We start from the raw sequence: 20,168 nt of genomic DNA, 5'->3' as shown, positions 1-20,168 counted from the left end.
ATTAATTATTCAAGCGATTAGAAATAACTAGCCTGGAGCCTTATCAATCGGTGCCTGTGCTGATTATGGCCTTCATTTTGCTCGTCCTGTCAGCTCTTAGGAAAAATTGCAATGGAGATTATCATTTTTCTATTGGAATGATAGCAATGGATTAAAGTCTCTCATGAATATCATAGAAAGCAAACCCATTTGGGATTGTCATGGGGACCAGCCCTTCTTCTTCCATCCATTGACAACTTTTCTCAGTACCTATCTAGCGTATTGCTGGTTTAAGCTAGAGAAAGAAGTGGAGAAGATTTTTGTTTATATTAATCATATATATTTTCCATCAATAGATACAAACCATGGCATTTAACCAGAGCAGAGAAACATTTTACAAGGTTACACTGAAAGATAACTCATTGACTACGACAAACACTCATCTGCAAGATACATCCAGATTTCTAACTATTCGACTGTTTATTTCATTGATAACTGGAGAGCAGGAGATGTCAATGCCTCAGACAAACTGATCGAGGTACTCTTCCACGGTGGTATATTTGACATCTGGATACAACTCAGAGGCCTCAGCCCCCCATGATGGATCAATGTCAAAGTTGGTCATGTCACCGTTGAAGAAGGCTGAGTGGTTGATTGACAGAAGAATATTAATCGGAATTGGAGACTCTGCAAAAATCAAGAAATGGATTAAAAATCAGATAAAAATCACCACCAACATGGTTTCTTCGTTGGCATTCTGATTTATAGAGGAGAATTTCAATGACCTTGGATGTCCTTCAGAAGTTTCTCTTCAGGAACATAGGTTTTTTCGAGGGTTTTGCCAATCTTTTTCTCCCACAGGGCAATAAGCTCATTGAAAGAGTAAATGTTCTTAGGAGGCTTGATTAGGACAGTCTTGTTCAATGTTCTAGAATCTTCCACTGCTTTGATGGTGTAGGTTCCAATATCATCTTCCTTATTGAAAACAGCTGTTGGAGCAAAATAAATGTCAGAACCATGAGGCTAATTCGTTTCCCACCTCATATTTCACAGAGAGAGTTAACAACAGCATATTGTTTATTACCCTTGGCATTGCCATCTCCTAAGATAGTGATTTTGTCTCTAGGAGGAGCAGTAAGTCCAAGCTGTGCCATCGTAGCGAGATGATATGCAGCAAAGCCGTTGGAAGACACATAAGTGTAGGGGATCCCCGCAGCCTCAATGGCACGCCGAATCTGAGCCTTCATTGCGAATGCAGTTTTCGCAGGCTCTACAGCATTGACATGATCCACATCCATTGTAAATTCTGAAGGGAAAAATCTCTGAACACAATACACACAAGTAGGGGTGAGCAAAAAAACTGGAAAACCGATTAAACCGAGAAAACCGGAAAAAAAATAACTGAAAAAACCGAACCGAAAAAAAAAACCGATTAAACCGATTAAATTTTTGAAAAAACCGGCCGGTTCGGTTCGGTTTCGGTTTTATAACCAAAAAACCGAAAAAACCAAACCGAAACCGACAAAAAACCGGAAAAAAAACCCGAGCCAAACCGGAAAACCGAGCCAAACCGTAAAAACCGAGCCAAAATCGAGAAAACCGAGCCAAAACCGGAAAAACCGAGCCAAACCGGCAGTTTTTGCCCTAAAAAACCGAACCGAACCGAAACCGGTCGGTTTGACCTGGTTTCGGTTCGGTTTCGGTTTTTTTTTTCAAAAAAAATAAAATTCGGTTTGGTTACTTTTTTTGATAAAAACCGAACTGAACCGAAAATGATCACCCCTACACACAAGGATTTCACTGTTATTGTTATTAAAAATAAAAATCCCATGTCACATGGATGATCTTCCAGACAAATTGATAAAAACAACAAGAGAAATACAATAGTCTCCATGATAATAGTATTCAGTGATTTAAGTTTTATCTTTGCCAAAATGGCCCCCAAACTGTTTGGTAGTCTCCATTTTGCCCACATACAAATTTTTATATCAATTTTATCCCCATTTAGAAATTCTCAATTAAATCTTTTCATCGATATTTGATTTTTAATTTGTAATAAATGACCTTTTTTTGTATTAAGATTAACTTTTTATTTTGATAAATTCTAATAGAAGGCCCCGATTGTAAAATTAAAGTTTTTTGGGCCTTTACAATGATTTGTCGGGGGCAAAATTGACAGCGACACAATAATTAAGGATCTTTTTGAGGCTCTTTCATCTGTAGAAGTAGCTACTGAAGAACAGAGTTAAGCTCACTTGATTTACCCTTCACGCAAATATTTCAATGTCACGGTTCTAAGGTTAAATATAATGGGATAACTTGATCAGAAACAGAAAGTAAAATATGATCATGGACCAACCTTAACATTGCCAGCTTCTTTAATGGCAGCAATGATCTTGGTTTGATCTGCTATTTGCATGTTCCCAATTGCTGATATCACCACATCCACCTGCTTAATTGACTTGACCAAATTGTCATGGCCGTCGATATCTCCCTGCAAATGCCCCACAGAGTATAACACAGTCAATACATTTCCTTTTCTGCAAAGAACCAAGAAAACAACAGCAGAAAAAACATGGCAGAAGAAGTTTATATGTGCAGTTACGTACATCTATCAAAGTGACGCCTAAGTTCTTGAAATTCTCGACAAGTTTTCTTTTGACAGGATCAGAGACTGTGCTCTCTCTAACCAAAGCGAAAGTGGGGTGACCGGCCTTGGCGCTTGCCTCCACGATGAATTTTCCTATGTAACCAGTGCCTCCAATGATCAAGATCTTGCTTTTGTCAGCCATTGTTGTGAAATTGTTTCGGAAAGAAACCAAGAAAGTTTTAACAAGGAGAAGAGAGCAACGTTGTTTTGGAGATGTGAACCAGTGCGAGCACAATTTATGGACAAAACTGAAGGATAGTTGTCAGTAACAGGGGTAAAAACCGGTGGCCATATTATGGGTTAATGGTCATTTCAAGTTACCTAACTATTTTTAAATCTAATTAATTTAATTATTTATCAAATCAACTCGAATCAACTTATTAACTCGAGTTAATCTACTCCACATCGACAGTTTAATAATTTTTATTAAAAATAAAATTATTCTTTTGATGCTCAATTATTCTTTTGGGTTTAATTTGTTATTTTCAATCTAACTTTGAATGCATCAAAATTAAATCCTTCTCTGGTTGGTATTCAAAAAGAGAATCCATTATCATACTAGTAAATCCTTTTCTGGTTGGTTGATTGATTCACCTGTATTGTCCGAAAAAAACACAAGCCATTAATTCTGTTAAAAAAAACAGAGGAAAACATCGTCGCTTGATGTTGAGATAGTGAAGGTCGATGGTTCCCTTTCTTCACTGGATTTTGGCTTATCTACACTCCGTTTACTTCGAAGTTTAACATGGGATTGAAACAAATGGTCGAGATTTTTAGAGATAATTTCGAAATTGAGGATTTAGAGAGAGAGAGAGATCACCGTGCTAGAATTTGGAGGCATAACTCGGAGGAACGTTCAGGGCAAAGCAGGATAAGCAAAGGTTCAATCAACTTGTACTGAATCTTTTCATAGATTTTTTTTTAAAGAAGAATGTAGGGATAAATTTGTGTTCGTTACAGATGAATATCCGTTTGGATTTTTTAGCTCAGGTGATCTTATCTTGTTCCGACAGGAGGACTTGAGGTTTGATATAGATCTTTGGATTTGTGGGTGTAATAAATGGATGGTCCAGATTTATTGGGATTGTGTGATTGATTTTATCATGTTCTTCCAGCTCAGCCGATGGAGGAGGAGGAGGAGGAGGAGAAAAATAAAGGCGGCATTTTTAGGATAAAAAGTTGCTGTGCAACTTGTGTGATATAATAATTTTTTTAGGATTAAAAAATAAATGAAAAGACAAATTAGATATAGTTTACATAAACTCAAGGACAACATTAGCTAATTTTATGATATAACGACAGCTTGGTTGAAAATTGAAATATTTTGGATTATTAATTTTGGGAACATCAAGTTTGAAGGTTGTCATCTGTTAGAAAATAATATAAATTATATTTTAAAACTTCATATAAAAAGTTAAGCTATTGAATTAAAATGGTTCTTTGACATGATATCAGAGTTTTAATAATCAAGCGGTCACGAGTTCGAATCTCACCATCCCCATTTATTTAATAAAAATTAAGCACAAGATAATATCGGTATGTGCAAGTTTCAAGCCCAGAAGACTTTTCACTTGAGGGAGTGTGTTAAAGAATAATATAAATCATATCCTATAACTTCACCTAAAAATTTAAATTATTGCGTTGAGATAATTTTTTAACATTATCATAATTGTTGTGCAAAGAAAATTACGCATAATTACATGCTTGAAACTTCAAAGAACATTATGAAGAAAAGGGCTTGCCGTGTTCGTCCGCGGCTATAAATTATTGTTTGTTATAGTGTTACCAAAAAAATTTAAGTTTTTTATTTTAAAATATATTAAAATAATTTTTTATTTTTAAAATTTATATGTAATATAAGTATATTAAAATAATTCAAAGATATAAAAAAAATATTTTATTTTTTTTTATTTTTAAAAGTATGATACCACTACAAAAACAAAGATTCTGGTACACCTAAAGTCAAACCCCACGAAGTAAAGTAAACACAAAAGCTAATATATAGACAAGGTTACAGGAACGAAGCTCAAGTGGGACCTTATATATCACTACATTTCTGTGTGGCTCACACATCACACTATTATATCCTTTAATCTCGTAGAATCTTAATTAATTATTTCGATATTTTATTATAAAACTATAGGCGGTTGGGTGCAATCTGTCTTGTCTTTTGGCACATCCGATTTAGCTCCACAATGAATTGTATATTTATAACCTGAGTGGAGTTTTAAATTAACTAGATGATAGTTGAATCAATTAATTTTAAATATTAATTCGTGACATGATCAAGATTTAATCTATTTTTTTATATAAAAAACTAAAATAATATTATTTTATTTATTTAAAAAAATCTAGAAATAATATTATTTTGAATTTACTCAAGTTAACTCATCCAACCCATAAGAATGATAATAAATATTTAATGATTGAATTTTTTAATATTCATACCATATTTATTACCTATTGAATACAACATTTACATATTCATAAACTCTATCAAGTTTCTTGTATCCATACATGTATCTATTATCTTACTGTTATTTATTATTTAATAAAAAATAAAATAGTTAATATATATTCAAAGTGTGCATGTGTATTAAATGTTAAAATTATAAATATTATACATATATGTGTGTTTTATGTCAATATTGAGTTATGTATATATATTTTATATTGTATAAAAAATTCTAAATATTTTATAAATATATTCATATAATATAAATATATATTTCAAGTTAAGTTTTAGAGGAGTTTTAAATCAGATTTAACGATATTTATATTTTATTCACTATTGCTATTCCATATAGTAAAATTAGGATCCAATGTGGTCCTCGATTATTTTACAATTAATTTCATTATTTAAAATTGAGCACACGAAACCCCATTCAAATAGAAACAATATATTTTTGTATTCCACTTGTCAACTTGCCATGGAGGTCACCGATCAAGTGACGTCAGGAATAATTTCAAAAGATTTTAGCGATAGATAATATTGTTTTTCTTATTTTCTTAATTTTTTTAGGTTTAGATCCTGAGCTAACATCCAATTTCTATTTTTGTTTAATTAACCATGCTGACGTGGTGGGGTGTCTTTAAAATTTTCAAATAAATAATTAGTTTTCATCAACATATAAACGTCTTGGCTTTTATCCCGAGTATCATGACTTTTTCATCCCTCGGTTATTTTATCTTTTATCTTGGCTTATGGGTAGGATGATTTTTTCATGATTACAAAAATATTTTTTTAAGGATTGTACAAGGTTATTTTAGTAGTTGAATATTTAAATATACAATAAAATTACTAATATAACAATTTAATAAAAAAAAATTGATGCCGTATGCACAAGGATATTTTCATATTTTCAAATTTTATATAACAATCGAACTACTACATTACTCTTACAATTCAAATTTGTAAGCCTTAGATTTAGGGTTTTGGTTGTAATTTAACAATGATTTACCTGTTAATATTGTTTAGTCCTAAAGGTATTTTCGGTGTTGCACAAAAAAAAGTTGTTGACGCTTGCTCTCATGCGTCACCCGCTGCTCTGCCTTCTGGTAGCAAGTGTGGCTGGCTCTGGCAGTTATAATCATGATCCTGCCACATCATTTGATTCATCTCGGCGTCATCTTCCTTTATAGGTGGCACATGTATGGTGATTTGGCGTGGTTTGGATCGAAATTGCTTTTCTTTTTCTTTATTTCCTTCTTTTCCTTCTCTTTCTTTCTCGGCCAAGCCTTCAATTTGTTTTTTTCTTTTGATTTAGTCCCTCTTCTCTTATTTGCAATTGTTTTATTTATATTGATTGTTTCTAATTGGATTTTATTTTCAATTTCATCCTTGATCATTTGATTTTTTTAAGTTGTTTTCAAATTTGGTCCTCATTCTTTTAATTTCTTTTTTTTTTCTTTGAATCATTTTCTTGATTGGTTTTTTTTTTCAATTCCACCCCTAGACATTTATTTTAATTTTATTATTATGTCAAATTTGATCATAATTTTTTTAATTGTTGTTTTTTAATCATTTTCTTAATGGATTTGTTTTGTACAATTTCATCCCTAAACATTTAATTTCTTTTGATTTTTTCATAGATATTTAATTTCATTTAATTTTTATGTTGAATTTAGTCATAATTCTTTTAATTGCTATTTTTTTGCATTGTTTTTTTTATTGTTTCTTTTTCTCAATTTCACCCCTCGATGTTTGTTTGATTAAGAATCTTACTTCTTTGTTTTTTTTTTGTTTACTTTTACTGAGGTCACCTCATTCTCATGACCCAAGTAATAGATTTGGAGGATTAGTCCGAGTCGATTTCAGTCTTTTTTTAAAGCATTTTTTTTGCCAATGTTTTTTTTTTCTCTTTTTTATTTATTTATAGGATCATCCCAATTTCTTGTCATGGGTTATGTGTCTGATTTGTGGACCCGTGTTGGTTGCCGGGTTCGCTCAATGTTTTTTTTTTATTATCTTTTTTTTTTTTTGCTTTGATAAGTTTTTTAAATTTATATTTTTAAATTACCTTGTAATAAACTTTATGGTAAGACTTGGATTTAAGGTTTCATGGGTTATGAGCTTTTTAAGATTTGATCAAGTATAAGATGTTTGTCTAAGTTTACTTGGGTTTTATAGATGTTTTCAATTTTCACTCCCCATGGTTTTTTAATATTTTAAATTTGGTGTTTGTTCTTGCAATTTATATTTATTTTATATGGGGTCATTTTTTACTTTTTTTTTATTAAGTTGCATCATCCTTGAGTTTTTCCTATCAAATTTTATCTTCGTTCTTTTTATTGCTTTTGCAAATTTTTTATTAGTATTTTTCTACCGATCTTGTCTTTTGAAATTAAATTGGTAGAGAATTATGTTTCTTGATTAAATCTGGGTAAAAAATTTCACGGGATTGAACTTTTAGAGATTAGACTAGGTTTAAGAGTTGTGTCTTGTTTTTTTTCCTTTTTCTAAATTGATTGTCTTATTTTTTTTTATCATTTTTAAAACTTTTTTATTATTATTCTATTAGGTTAGCCCTTAACAATTGTTTTTTATTTCACCTTATATGATTTTTTTAATCTTTCAAGTTTAGTCCTAGTTCTTTTAATTGTAATTTATTTTGTTTGCAATAATTTTTTTTTTTGGATTTTATCCTCACTGGGTTTTTTCCTGTTAAAATTTAGCCCCATTTTTTTGTTGTTCATTTTTTTTCAAGTTTTTTTATTAATAGTGTTTTAAACGGTTTCATCCTTCAAAATTAAATTGGATGACATTTAAGCTTGTTGATTGAACTCGAGTCCATTATTTAACAAGTTGTAATTTTTAGATTAGACTAAGTTTAAATGGTTCCCCAGGTTTGCTTGATTTTCTCTCTTTTTTAAGCTAATGTTTTCTATTTTTTTTTTTTTAAAGTTTGACTCTTTTTTTTTTTCTGGTTTCCTTCCGTTAAGTCAATATTGATTTTTTTGATAATCCAAATAAGCTCGGTTGTGATTTTTTTTCATTGTTTTTCTTGGTTGGTTTATTTACTGTTATTAGTTTTTTTTTAAAAATATTTAAATTGTTAATTTAACCGGCTCGAATTGTTTGCTAACTTATTATTTCTTTTACATTGAAAAAAAAATTATTCGGTTACCGCGCTGACAACATATCTAGTGTGAGCTAAAGGAAAGACAATAGGCCCATTCAAACCCTTCATAGTTAGCCCAAAACAGGGGGCTCCGGGGCTCCATTTCTTTTGTGAACTTCGGCTCCAGGAGGCCCAATCCCTCTTTTGAACTGATATGAATTGAACAATGTTTGTTTCATGATTACAGTGTTTTTTTTTTTTTTTGGTTATTTCTTTTCATAATTATATAACCGATCCTTAAAGCCTACTAAGCATCTCTAAGCATAAGATTGATTAGTGTGTTTGGTTATATTTTAATTTCTTAATATCAGTACCGACAAAATCACAAAAAAAATATATTGAAAACAGTATCCAAAAGTAGATACGAAGAACACCAGATACTACAAGTCAATTATCTTGCATGTCCAGCTATTTTACACTCTTAACATGTACAGATCAGATGGGAAGGGAATATATATGTATACAGACACACACTAGGAAATCCACTCATCACAGTCCACTCCATATGAACACTATCTTACCAAAGTACTGGTACCCTAGCTAAAAGAAGTAAATCCGGAATCTCGTAGCAGCTTAGATATTAAGGGGCTTGAATATGCAAGCTAGACGGCGGACACACAGCAGTCCTATATAGAGGAAGAAAGGCCATCACTGCGCATTGATTCCAGTATTGGATTTTGAGGTGGCAAGGCTAGCAACGTGAAACTGCGGTGTGTAATTGTTAGAAGAACGTTCCAGAACTGGCGGCTCATTTAGGAATGCCCAGTTGCTACTTGCCCACCTGCAATAACCAGCTTAGCTTAATTAAAAAGCAGAAACTAGATTAAAACACGCCTGAATTTGAACTTGTTGCTGTAATGGGTTTGTTGCTGAGGCTTTAGCTTAATTAATTACCAGCCATTTTTCTTGATAAGTTGCTCCAAACTTGCTCGATCAGTCTCCATGTCCATGAACCCCTCCTTGGTAGTGGCTGCAGGTAAGGAGCTTGATCTCTGAAACTCTATTCCATGATCCTCGTCCACGCCATCCTGTCACATACATGGCATGATCATGGTACCTCTTTAAGTAAAGATACAGAGTATCCATGCAAAAGGGGGGGAAAAAAGCCTGCCCATAGAAAATAATAGACCTGACTGCTACTGGATAGACCGGAAATAGCTTTGAGATGATCCTCTTCTATTCTCTTCTTTAATCTCCAGTAAGCATCGATCTCTCCTCTAGTAAGTGACCGATTTCTCCTGTACTGCACTGAATTTTTCACTCATCAGAAACCACAGATCACACAAACCAAATTAACACCAGACGAATTAGAAAAACAAAATGAAAGCTGCATGTGTGTCATAGGAAAAATAGACAACCATGATTGCCAAGATTATTTACTTGATCTAGGATCAGGGACAGGTGAGTCCCAACCAGCCATCAAAGATCCCATTTTCTCAAATGCTTTCAATCGCCTGAACCAAAGCACTTAGCATGAGTGAATGTTTTTTAACCTTTTATTATTGCTGATGTGTGCGGGGTCTACGTTCTCATCCTTTTCTTGTTCCTATCCTTTGCCAATATTTGTTACTGTCCGTTCGTACGTAGGGGAAAAAAAAAAAAATATATATATATATATAAAGTAATTTTTATAAAGTAACCTCCTTTTAAATTAAACAAATGGGTGTTCAAGATTGTCAAAAAAAAAAAAAAAAAAAAAATAACAACAATAACTTTTTTTAACACGACACATTATAAAATCATAAAATTATAAATAATTTATTTTAATTAATTATATATTAATAATTTTAGCTAAAAAATTAAATTACATTAAAATCTGATAAAGAGAGTCAATAATATTATAATCAATAAATAATCTAAATAAAATAAAAAAATAAATAATATAAATTAATAAATTAATGAAATGAAGAAATAAAAAGTCTAATAACAAAACTTCTCAATATAGAGAAATCACTAAATGGTAGGAAATACACATAAACTTGATGACAACTTAGTTGTTCTCATCACAATAAGTTATAATAGACCCCTTTCGAGCTGCAAACTAATAAGCCTAAATTAGTAATTAACTAACATAAAATTCAATAATAAAATAAACCTCTAAACAATATCTAATGTGCTAGAAAAAATTTAAATGAAAATTTTTAATAAATAAATAAAATAAAATAATAATAAAAATCTTCATGTTAAAATTCCTTCACGTAGCCCGAAACTCCAATTTTTGCATATTCTTGGCTGATTTGAATCCTGATTTCAAACATGTCGTTCTATCTTGTCTTGATGAATTATTGGGTCTACGATATATGATTGAAAAGTTTCAGATGTCTAGTTTCTAGCCCAACTTTAATCGCAACAAAATTCTACTGGTAGTTCTAAATATGTCCCAAATAGTACACGAAGATTTAGTTTGACATATTTGACAAGATTCGTCTACTAACTTTAACCCTCTGAAATATTATGTTCCGGAACTTCATTTGATCTAAAAATTTACCACAATATATTTTCATGTGTCTAAATTTTCTTGTAAAATTTCAGCTTTATCCAATGTATGGTTTGAAAAATATGTTTAATCTCGCAAAATTAGTCAATATATATTTTAAGGTTAAATTTGAACCTAACTTGGTTAATATCATAAATTTAATAAACTTGTAAAATGAAACTGAGTTTACTGATTGTATATGAGTTAAATCTGCTTTTATTAATTTTTAAATTTTAATTTAATTTTACATGTTAGATATATATATTAACTCATAAAATTATATAATTATATAAGTTAATTCGTGATTTTAACTAGATAAAGGAGGCGAGCCTCTTGACTTCATTATTGACGAGGTTGGTGCTAAAGTGGTATCTATGATTGTGATAAGCTCGAACAACTCTTGTCCATGAAACTTCGAGCCACTGCCCACAGATTCATAAATATACAAACGGCGACACAGGCAGGATTCAAAGATGATGGGAATGTAAAGACTTTTTCGTTTCTGCACTGTTATAGCTATTTAGCTTGCAGCAATTTGCCCGTGACTTGTCTGTATCGAAATGGATTGATGGCGCCAAAAAAAGTATCTTCGCCCTTCTATTTCGACTTTCGTCTATTGGGCCAGGAGGAGGCGATGCTCATAAAGACCATGTAATTAAATGAACCGGATTGAGCCGACAGTCACAGCCCATCTCCAAACCCTGCCTGCCACTTTCAAGTTTCAAGCAATCGGACTGGATCGAGTATCGTCTTCTATAGGTCATTTAATGGTATGTGCTAGGGAACCTTCAGGGTGAAGCTCGGAGTGGGCTTACACTTTTTACCAAGCTTTTTGGGTTAAAATATGGTTCTGCTCAGTGTAAATCTTAGATGACACCTTCCATCCTCTACTTTAAAATCATATTAATATAATATGATCACGGTTAATTCGTGCTTGTGCAACCCAACTCCATGGTTATAAAACTTTACTCGGATCAGTAAATTTAACCCAATAACATGTTAACATGAAAATTGATACAATCAAAGTTTTTTTTTTAAAAAAATCAGAACTCAAGTTAACTATCAATTCGGACCATAAACTAGACCGAGACTCTCGAGTTGGTTTCTATAATTATGGTTTTAAATATGGACCGGTAGAATTTACGACGAAAACAGAAATGTTCGAGTCTGGGGATTGATGGCGAAAGTCCCTTTTAAATGACTTTGTCGACTTGCACTCTTTTTTTAAAACACCCACGAGGAGGATTTCTGCTTGCTTGGGGTCAAGTAATGGACTGCTGATCATCTACTGAAATTGGAGAATCTAGAATGGATGATAGGTGACCTTAATTCAGTTTTCTTTTAATCTCTCAAAAAAGAAAAGTTTTCTTTTAACGGGCAGAGACAGCTTTCTTTATGCGATATTAGATTTATTTTCAATTGAATCGCTGGTAACCACACTTTTCGATACAGAGGGCTGGACAAGGAAGGAGATGAGAAGATAGAAAAGGTAAAGGAGAACCACTTTTGAGCATGAGACCAAGACACGGAAAGGTTCTGAAAACGAAACAATAAAAGGCCTAATTCTCTTTTTTCTTCACTTCTCAACCACAGAAAACTCAAAATGAACAACAGCTGGTTTACTTTCTAGCTAGATTTCAGGTCTGCATGGCTGTTATTATCGCTATTTTCACGAGCACTCGACAGCGCCTGAATTCCGAGCATCATCTTTGCCACAACTTGAAGGTTGTCACTTGTTTTTGCCACAACTTGAAGGCTGTCCCTTTGCGCCATCATAAAAAGGGACAGAGTGAACAGGTAAGTGCTTTGATCATGGCTACATGCATGCTTTTCTTTCAAATTTTACTTGTGGGCTTGTGCCTACAGAATCATTCATCATTAATTTGAATTTGCATGAGTTTCAAAATATCTTCATCATTGACTTCATTGAAAACTAACCTATTTTTGGTCAATAAAGGAAGGTGGGCAAATAGCTAGGTTGGGCAAAACTAACCATATATCCATGCCATGCATCAAGTAGGGACTCAATTTTGGCAGAAGACGCGTTACATACCTCGTTCGCTGGCATTGCTTACTCTGGCAATGGCATCAAACTCATCAATCAAACAATCAGAAGAACTGAAATTTTATAGCATGAATATAGTTTGTGTGGCTCATGGCTGCCCAGAAATCTTATCCACCTCGAATACGCCAATGACATTCATGCTTTGGAGCCACCTTCGTCTGTCCCTGTTGGCATATATTACCAGCTGGGAAATTTCCAACCATAACAAGCTTGATGCAACCATCTATTACATGGGGTCAGTTCAATGCATGGAACAAGGGCTCCACGTTTCAATTCTATCAATGATCTAACCTCCTGTCGTTTAAAAGACAACTAGATGTTTTGGCTCCTTCCATTTGAGCTTGTTCTAAAGAGTGGAGATCGGTCTTGCCATGTTTCATATAATCTAGAAAAAGTAGTTGCATAACTAAATCAAGCTTGTACAGATGGGAATTGATGTGCTTGATTTGATTTGAGCTTAATATATTTCTCGCAACTCTCTTTTCCAATGGAAAGTTCAAATTGAATAACTTTTTTTTCCATTTTTGAGTCCCCACGCATGCCTCGATCTCTTTCTAAATCTAGAGTGAGTATGATCATGATGCACTTGTAAATTAAACATGTCTCTTAGAAGAATGTAAGAGAAAATCCCTTCCAATGAGCTTAATTTCATATGTTCTTTAAGATTAAAAAAAAAATCTCTTTGTTAAAAAAAAACATAAAAAAACTAAAATAAAAAGAAGACATAAAAACATACTTGTTTCCAAACCGATTTTAGAGTAAATTTATATATTTTTAAAATAAAATAAAAAATAACAAGTTTTTTTTTATTTTCACCATCCCCTTTTTTCTATTCCAAAACAATAATAAAACACCGCCTAAAACTTGTATATGTAACTTACAATCACAACAGAGCTAGAGGGGAATTTAGCCTTGAAATCTTGAAATCAATGAAGATTTCAAGTTCTAACAATGTATAGAAGTAATCTAGCTAATTTAGCAGTCGAGGACGTGAGTATTCGATGAATAATTGCCGTCGCTAAGATCTGAAGGAGAGTCTTTCATTTACGGTCCTTGTCGAGGTGCAAAGTATTTTTGCGAAAATGAACCGATCGATACCATAATTAATACAGGACTTTTGGTTAATTTATAGTATGATTTAATTCCCATAGCGAAGGCTTTAATATTGTATTTTTACTTGTGTTTAAAAAATATTAAATTAATATTTTTGATAATTTTAATAAGCTAATATTAAAAATAAAAAAATAATTTTAAAAAGAGTTAAATAAACCTTGTATACAAAACTCAAAATCATCTTACCGGACATAAATCTTCCCAGAAGTGTATTGATCATGTTCAATTTAATGGGGCAAAATAATTACGTTTGTCTAAGACACATGCTAAGAGTTAGTAATCTCACCATCCAATATATATCGTGATGTACAATAAGTAGTGATTTGAGGAAATTTTTGGATTTATATATATTTTAAATACTTTTTAAAATCTTCTTCAAAACATATTCTAGAAAAATGTACTAGTCCTTCCGATTAAGCTTCAAATTCAAGAAATTATCTTCACCCTTACACTATCAACATACTAGCTATATATTTTACAAAATCCTGAAGGGTGTAGTTCACTGGTCAAGTTTTAGATTTGCTCCCTAGAGATCATCAGTTCGAGTCTCACAAACCTCAAGGTTATTGGAGGCTTACATGATCATTAACTTTAGGGATTGTGAGATTAATCGAGGTACACACAAGCTGACCCGGACATCCACATTAATAATAATAATAAAAACAATTATATATTTTACAAGAAATTTTATAGTTCTTACGCTACAAATACTAAATACTTGCAACATAAAATAAAAATAGACATAAAGAAGATAAAAACAAGAGGGAGAAGATTAAAAAAATATATTATATAAAATAGAGTTCTTTAACATCATAAAAATTTCCTTTATTTTACTATCAAGCCTGCAAACCAATAGCATATAAATTGTAAATTAATTAGGTGAGCTTTTTTTGTGTACCGAGATTTCACTTTTTGGATATTAAAAATACTTTCCTCGTTGTAATCCTAGGCTCCACGAAGAAACACGAGGTCAGCTTCGATTTATGTATATTAAGGTGTTTATTGGATGGGATATATAATAAGATATTTGGGTTGCCAGGATCAACTTAGTTCGGGCAAGATTATTTTTTTACTATGATATAATTATTTTTTTATAAATTATATAGGTTAAATTAATTATTATTTCTTTACATAGTAAAATTATTAATTTAACACTAGAAAAACAAATGTCTATTAATTAGGGGTGTTTAAGTCTTTTTAATTTTTTTTCAAAATAATATAATTATTTTGATGCATTTAAAAATAAAATTAACATAACAGAGTTTTTTTTTTTCATTTTAAAATGGCTTTATAGTATATTTGAAGGTTACTCAGTGTATTTCTGTAATTGATATATATTAAATATTATTTATAAAAATATTACACACGTTTTAGTGTGTGAATGACCTCTGTGCTGTTCGGCCACCAAATATTACCTTTTAAGACGACATTAGGAAGGTCTCTGTGATGTTTTGCAAATAAATTAGTAGGAAAGGGCAACCAAGCCCTTGGAGGCTTAGAAGTAAGTATAATTAAATGAGGGGTATTGTGGTAATTGAACAATAGTTGATAAATATAAATAGAAGAAAGAAGAAGAAAGAAAGAGGGATCTGAAAATGGAAGGAGCAAACCGTGAGAGAGAAGGGAGAAGGAAGAAGAAGAAGAGAAAAGAGGGGAAGAGAAGGGAAAAGGGAGAGAAGTAGAGGAAAATAAGTTTAAAGGTAAGATTATGTATAAATGTGTGTTCTTTAAGCTTTAAGTTCTATTTTGATAAATGTTAGGGTTTTGAATATTATGTTTTGAGTTTGATTGATGAATTAATTGGAAGGTTATGGGTTGATTGTTGTGGGTAATTGGTTAATTAGTTGATTGTGAGAGATTGGAGGTAAAGATGATGATTTTGAGTTATGATTTTATTTGAATGGTGAAATTGTGTTAGAAATCAGGTGATGACAGTAGGTAATCTGTGAAATTCTGGGTTTGAGGTTGAAGATGACGAAAATTCAATTTGGTCCCTCAATTTGTGAAATTACAGTTTAGTCCCTAAACTTTGGGAAAATTATAATTTGACCCCTAATTGTATTTTGAGATTCTGGACAGTGTTATTATGAGGTTAAGGATGATGAATCTGAGTTTGATAATTGATTTGGAATATTTTCAGTTTGGTCCCTTAATTTTGGGAATTTACATTTTAGTCCCTGAACTTTATGAAAATTACAGTTCGGTCCCTGGTTCGTTCTAGACAGAATTAAGGATGGTTTATGGGTGAAAATTCAGTATAGTTATGTATTTTCCAGATTGGTCCAGTTTTGGTAAAATTACGTTTTGGTCCTTGTTTTGGAAAATTGTCGTTTTAGTCCATAAACTTAGGAGACTAAGCTGATTTTATTTTATGCATTGGGATCTTTTGTTTGAGTTATTTTTTGAGTATATTTCATATATTGTTGTAGGTTCTCCTAACGATCCTCAATAGGATTTTCGGGTCTTTCGTCTGACATTCCTTTTAGTTCTATATTTTCCGGGTGAGTGGAATAATCTTTAATATGCATATATGATAAGTAAATATGTATGTTGATTATACAATGAGTACAACTCGTTAATTTCTTGAATATTTATATATGTTGCTTATTTTCCGAGTACTCATTTATTCTTGAATTTGCACTCGCAATCTGTCGAACTATATTCTATTTAATATGATCTACGTTTCTCTGATGATTCTGTAAATATCTATTATGCCTTGATATAGGACTTGTCAGTAACTCCATGCTAACGGAGAGTAGTTAGCATATGTGCACATAGTATTCTGTATGTATACCTAGCTGGTGAGAGAGGCATCAGCCTGTGGCGACTGATCATCCCACAGTGGTCACCTTCGGGTGTCATCTGATCTCTGACATATAGTCCACTACGTTATGATGATACATTTAGTATGTATATGATATGTATATGTATATGTACATCAAGATAAATGATCTTGCGAACTATTAATATCAAGAATATCTAAAATGTATATTAATTATTATTCCCTCACTGAGTTGGTTGAACTCACCCCTCATTCTTAATATTATTTCAGGTTCTTAGTTTCTGATAGCAGGTGAACCTTGTTGAGTGTTCCTGCTTCTTCTGTTTTGGGTCGGTATGCCTTGCTTATCTTTCAAGGCTATTTGATTCGATGTCTTAGGCGCTCCACTATTACCTTGTTTTGATTAAGTTTGGATTTTGACAATGTAATGAGTATTATGGATTATTGTTTTGTTTTAATTACTGATGAGGAGTTTTAAACTATCTTTTGGTTTCATCAGTTTTGAATAATATAAGATTTCTGAAGATTATGAAATGCTGCGTATTTTTGAAATAAATTATTCGTTTGATATGTCCGTTTTGAGGCTTAGCACGGGCGGGGTGTCCTTCCGGCACCGCTCCTGCGTTGCCGGTCACGGACCCGGGACTCGGGTCGTGACAAAGGTGGTATCAGAGCCTGGTTCTAGTTGAATCCCTATAGATTGGTTTTGTTAAAACTTGGTTTTTTTTTTTAAAAAAAAAAACGTGGAGCTTAGGATCCTTATCGCCTTATTATTTAAATATCAATTGAACCAATGATTTTTTTTTCTTGGTATTTTTTTATGTTGAAAAAATTTTACCTGGCTCGCGGCCCTCCCGGCGTATCACAGTACACAGATCTTGTGCATTCAATGTAAGGAGATTAGATTTCTCAGTCCTGGGTCGTTGTTGACTAAAGAAAATCATTAGGCTAGAGTGGGTTGCACGTGTAATAAGAGTGACTCTTGCTGGTAACCTATCTGACAAGGACTTGCCGGTCAGTGATTGTGGGCTCCCCACGTCACATGGGTCAAGACCCAAACAATATTATCGTCACCTACCAGTTTTTATTTGGATTTGCTTATTAGGTGCTGTCTGTGTATAATGTCTTTTTTTTTTTTCAATATATTTTGAAATACAGTTTAAATGTATTACCAAAAATCCAGATAGGACTGGATTTCTACCTTTATGTGCACAAGGTCCATCATCATGGGTGGATTGTAGGTGTATAATAGATTATCGATATACTATATATGCTGCAAGTCAGATTAAAAAATATCATAGCGTTACTAACATATTTTTTAGCAAAGAAAATCCCAATCATGAATTAAAAAGTTAATATATATATTTTTAAATATTTATACGGTGACATATTAGATGATATATTTTTTTAAAATATTAAAATAGTGATATACTAGATTGATCTAAATTAACTTGTCAAATCTACAATCCATGTTATTAGATCATGATAACTCTATATATAACTCTATATATAACTGAAGGTAAAATTCTAATCAACATAATTTTAAATGATAAAAAAAATAAAAAAAAATAACTTGAGTCAACTGACTTAAAATTGAAAAAAATTGAAAAAAAATTAAATTAACCTATTAAACCTTTAAAAAATAACCTGAATTAACCTATTAAACCATTGATCTGAGTTATGATATTGTTCAATTAATATAAAGAAAAAAAATTTCTAACCTCCCTTTCAATTTTAATTAAATAAATTCAAGAGACTAAGATATAACCAAATAAAAAAATAAAAAATACAAGTTCCAAAACAACTCAATCCCAAAGATAAAATAAAAATAAATAAATAATAATTTTATAGAAACCGGTGACCAAGATAACACCCTTTTAATTGAAAAAAACACCTATGCAAAACACATAACCTTTTATCCAACGCAACCATTCTAATAGATACCAAAAAAAAGCAGATATATATATATATATATATATATATATATATATATATATATATATATATATATATAAAATACTTAGGTTCATTTCACCATTTGCACTTAGTATACTTATATTATTGTGATAGTTTTTTTTTAAAATTTATTTTATCCATGTGCTATTGCTGGTTATTGTTTTTTTTTTTAATGATTCAAATAAAATCAGTTTATTTAGCTAATTAGAACTATAATTCCAATTATTTGAATTTTTTTAAGAAAAACAAGCTTGCATGAGTTAATTTTTTTTTTTTAAATAGGAATCGGATACACGGCACAAAGCGGGCACACCTCTGGTATATTCTCAATTCTGAAGATATTGCTGTTTAGATATTTGCAGAAATTAATAAAGTTATTAGCCTAGATTAATTACTATTAATTTAGATTTATTCCATGAGTGAAAACGGTGACTGTGATGATGTCGGTAGGATTCCAAAAAAAAAAAAAGTTGCTGTCCCAAGTATCTAGCCGTGCTTGAAAACGCACGTCACACATTTCAACGGCTAGATCTTAAACATGAAGAACGACGAATTTCTTGAAGAGAACAGTAATATTCTTATTTAACATCATTAACCGACAAATCTTCCAAAGGAATCACGGGGCGGTCTGTAATATGCCCAAAATACCCTGGTGGTGATCATAACGCGTTTCGGCAAAGGAAAGTTATTAATTTATCAAGGATCAAGGAATCATAGTCTCCAAAGTAGGGATTATAAAATAATTTAGTTAAATTAAGTTAAAATAACATAATTTAGTCATATAGTATGGTTTAATTTCATTGTATTTTGATTTTGATCATAACACGTTTCATTATATTTCATGTCATATACAAAAAAAAAAAGAGTAGAGATATATATAAATGATCATAACGTGTTTTTAAAAATTTTAAATTTTTTTATTAAAATAATTTTTGATGTTTTTAAATTGTTTAGATGTACTAATATCAAAAATAATTTTTTAAAAATAAAAAAATTTATTTTTATGTATTTCCAAGCGAAAAACATTTTGAACCGCCACCACTATCACAATCCCAATCAAGCCCTAACAATTTTCATGTCTTAAAAGTTATTTTTTATATATCAGGAGCATTAATTTTTTTTCTGAATGGGGTTGAAAACTATCATTTACATATAAATTAATGGATTATGAAAATTTCCTTCATTTCAACCTAATTTTATTCTAACCGGATATACCAAAAATGAATAAATTCCAGAGTAAGAAAGAAATTTAATTTTCATATATTAAAGGGAATTATAATTAAGGCTTGATTTGATAATTTAGTGTAAATATTCTAAATAAATAAATAATCATGTGATTTTAGAAACATTTAGTGTAAGATTACCATGTATAACAATTAATTATTACAAACATAGACTGGATCATATTTAATATATCAGCAATTTAATTTAATGGATTGACTCAGCAAACTTAATTAGATTAAAACATTGTTAACTTAAATTTTGATTTTTTTATTTAAAATTAATTTTTTAAATATTTTTAAATT

General features: G+C 31.3%; 2 protein-coding genes and 2 long non-coding RNA genes across 4 annotated transcripts; 2 read left to right on the top strand and 2 right to left on the bottom strand.

Moving 5' to 3' along the window:
• Positions 1 to 287: 287 nt before the first annotated feature.
• Positions 288 to 2,885, bottom strand: LOC7477620 (phenylcoumaran benzylic ether reductase Betv6). Its single transcript, XM_002306841.4, has 5 exons — positions 2,589 to 2,885; positions 2,339 to 2,473; positions 1,064 to 1,301; positions 765 to 968; positions 288 to 666 (listed from the first exon to the last, which is right to left on the bottom strand). The coding sequence occupies exons 1-5, from the start codon at positions 2,769 to 2,771 to the stop codon at positions 500 to 502; spliced, it is 927 nt and encodes a 308-aa protein (XP_002306877.3). The 5' UTR covers positions 2,772 to 2,885; the 3' UTR covers positions 288 to 499.
• A 5,703-nt stretch (positions 2,886 to 8,588) lies between these two features.
• Positions 8,589 to 9,798, bottom strand: LOC7454363 (uncharacterized). Its single transcript, XM_002306840.4, has 4 exons — positions 9,631 to 9,798; positions 9,380 to 9,498; positions 9,145 to 9,278; positions 8,589 to 9,031 (listed from the first exon to the last, which is right to left on the bottom strand). The coding sequence occupies exons 1-4, from the start codon at positions 9,680 to 9,682 to the stop codon at positions 8,899 to 8,901; spliced, it is 438 nt and encodes a 145-aa protein (XP_002306876.1). The 5' UTR covers positions 9,683 to 9,798; the 3' UTR covers positions 8,589 to 8,898.
• Positions 9,799 to 11,955: 2,157 nt separating this feature from the next.
• On the top strand, positions 11,956 to 13,312 carry LOC112327446 (uncharacterized). The gene is made up of 2 exons (XR_002981647.2): positions 11,956 to 12,523; positions 12,684 to 13,312. It is a non-coding gene; the product is annotated as an uncharacterized LOC112327446 (long non-coding RNA).
• A 2,077-nt stretch (positions 13,313 to 15,389) lies between these two features.
• LOC127905346 (uncharacterized) lies at positions 15,390 to 17,220 on the top strand. Its single transcript, XR_008059265.1, has 3 exons — positions 15,390 to 15,604; positions 16,334 to 16,405; positions 16,957 to 17,220. It is a non-coding gene; the product is annotated as an uncharacterized LOC127905346 (long non-coding RNA).
• The last annotated feature ends 2,948 nt before the right edge of the window (positions 17,221 to 20,168 follow it).

Source organism: Populus trichocarpa, chromosome 5 (genome assembly GCF_000002775.5).
Source record: "Populus trichocarpa isolate Nisqually-1 chromosome 5, P.trichocarpa_v4.1, whole genome shotgun sequence".
Taxonomy (NCBI): Eukaryota; Viridiplantae; Streptophyta; class Magnoliopsida; order Malpighiales; family Salicaceae; genus Populus; species Populus trichocarpa.
Note: the sequence above shows the minus strand (reverse complement) of the source record. Positions and strands in the feature narration are given on the sequence as shown.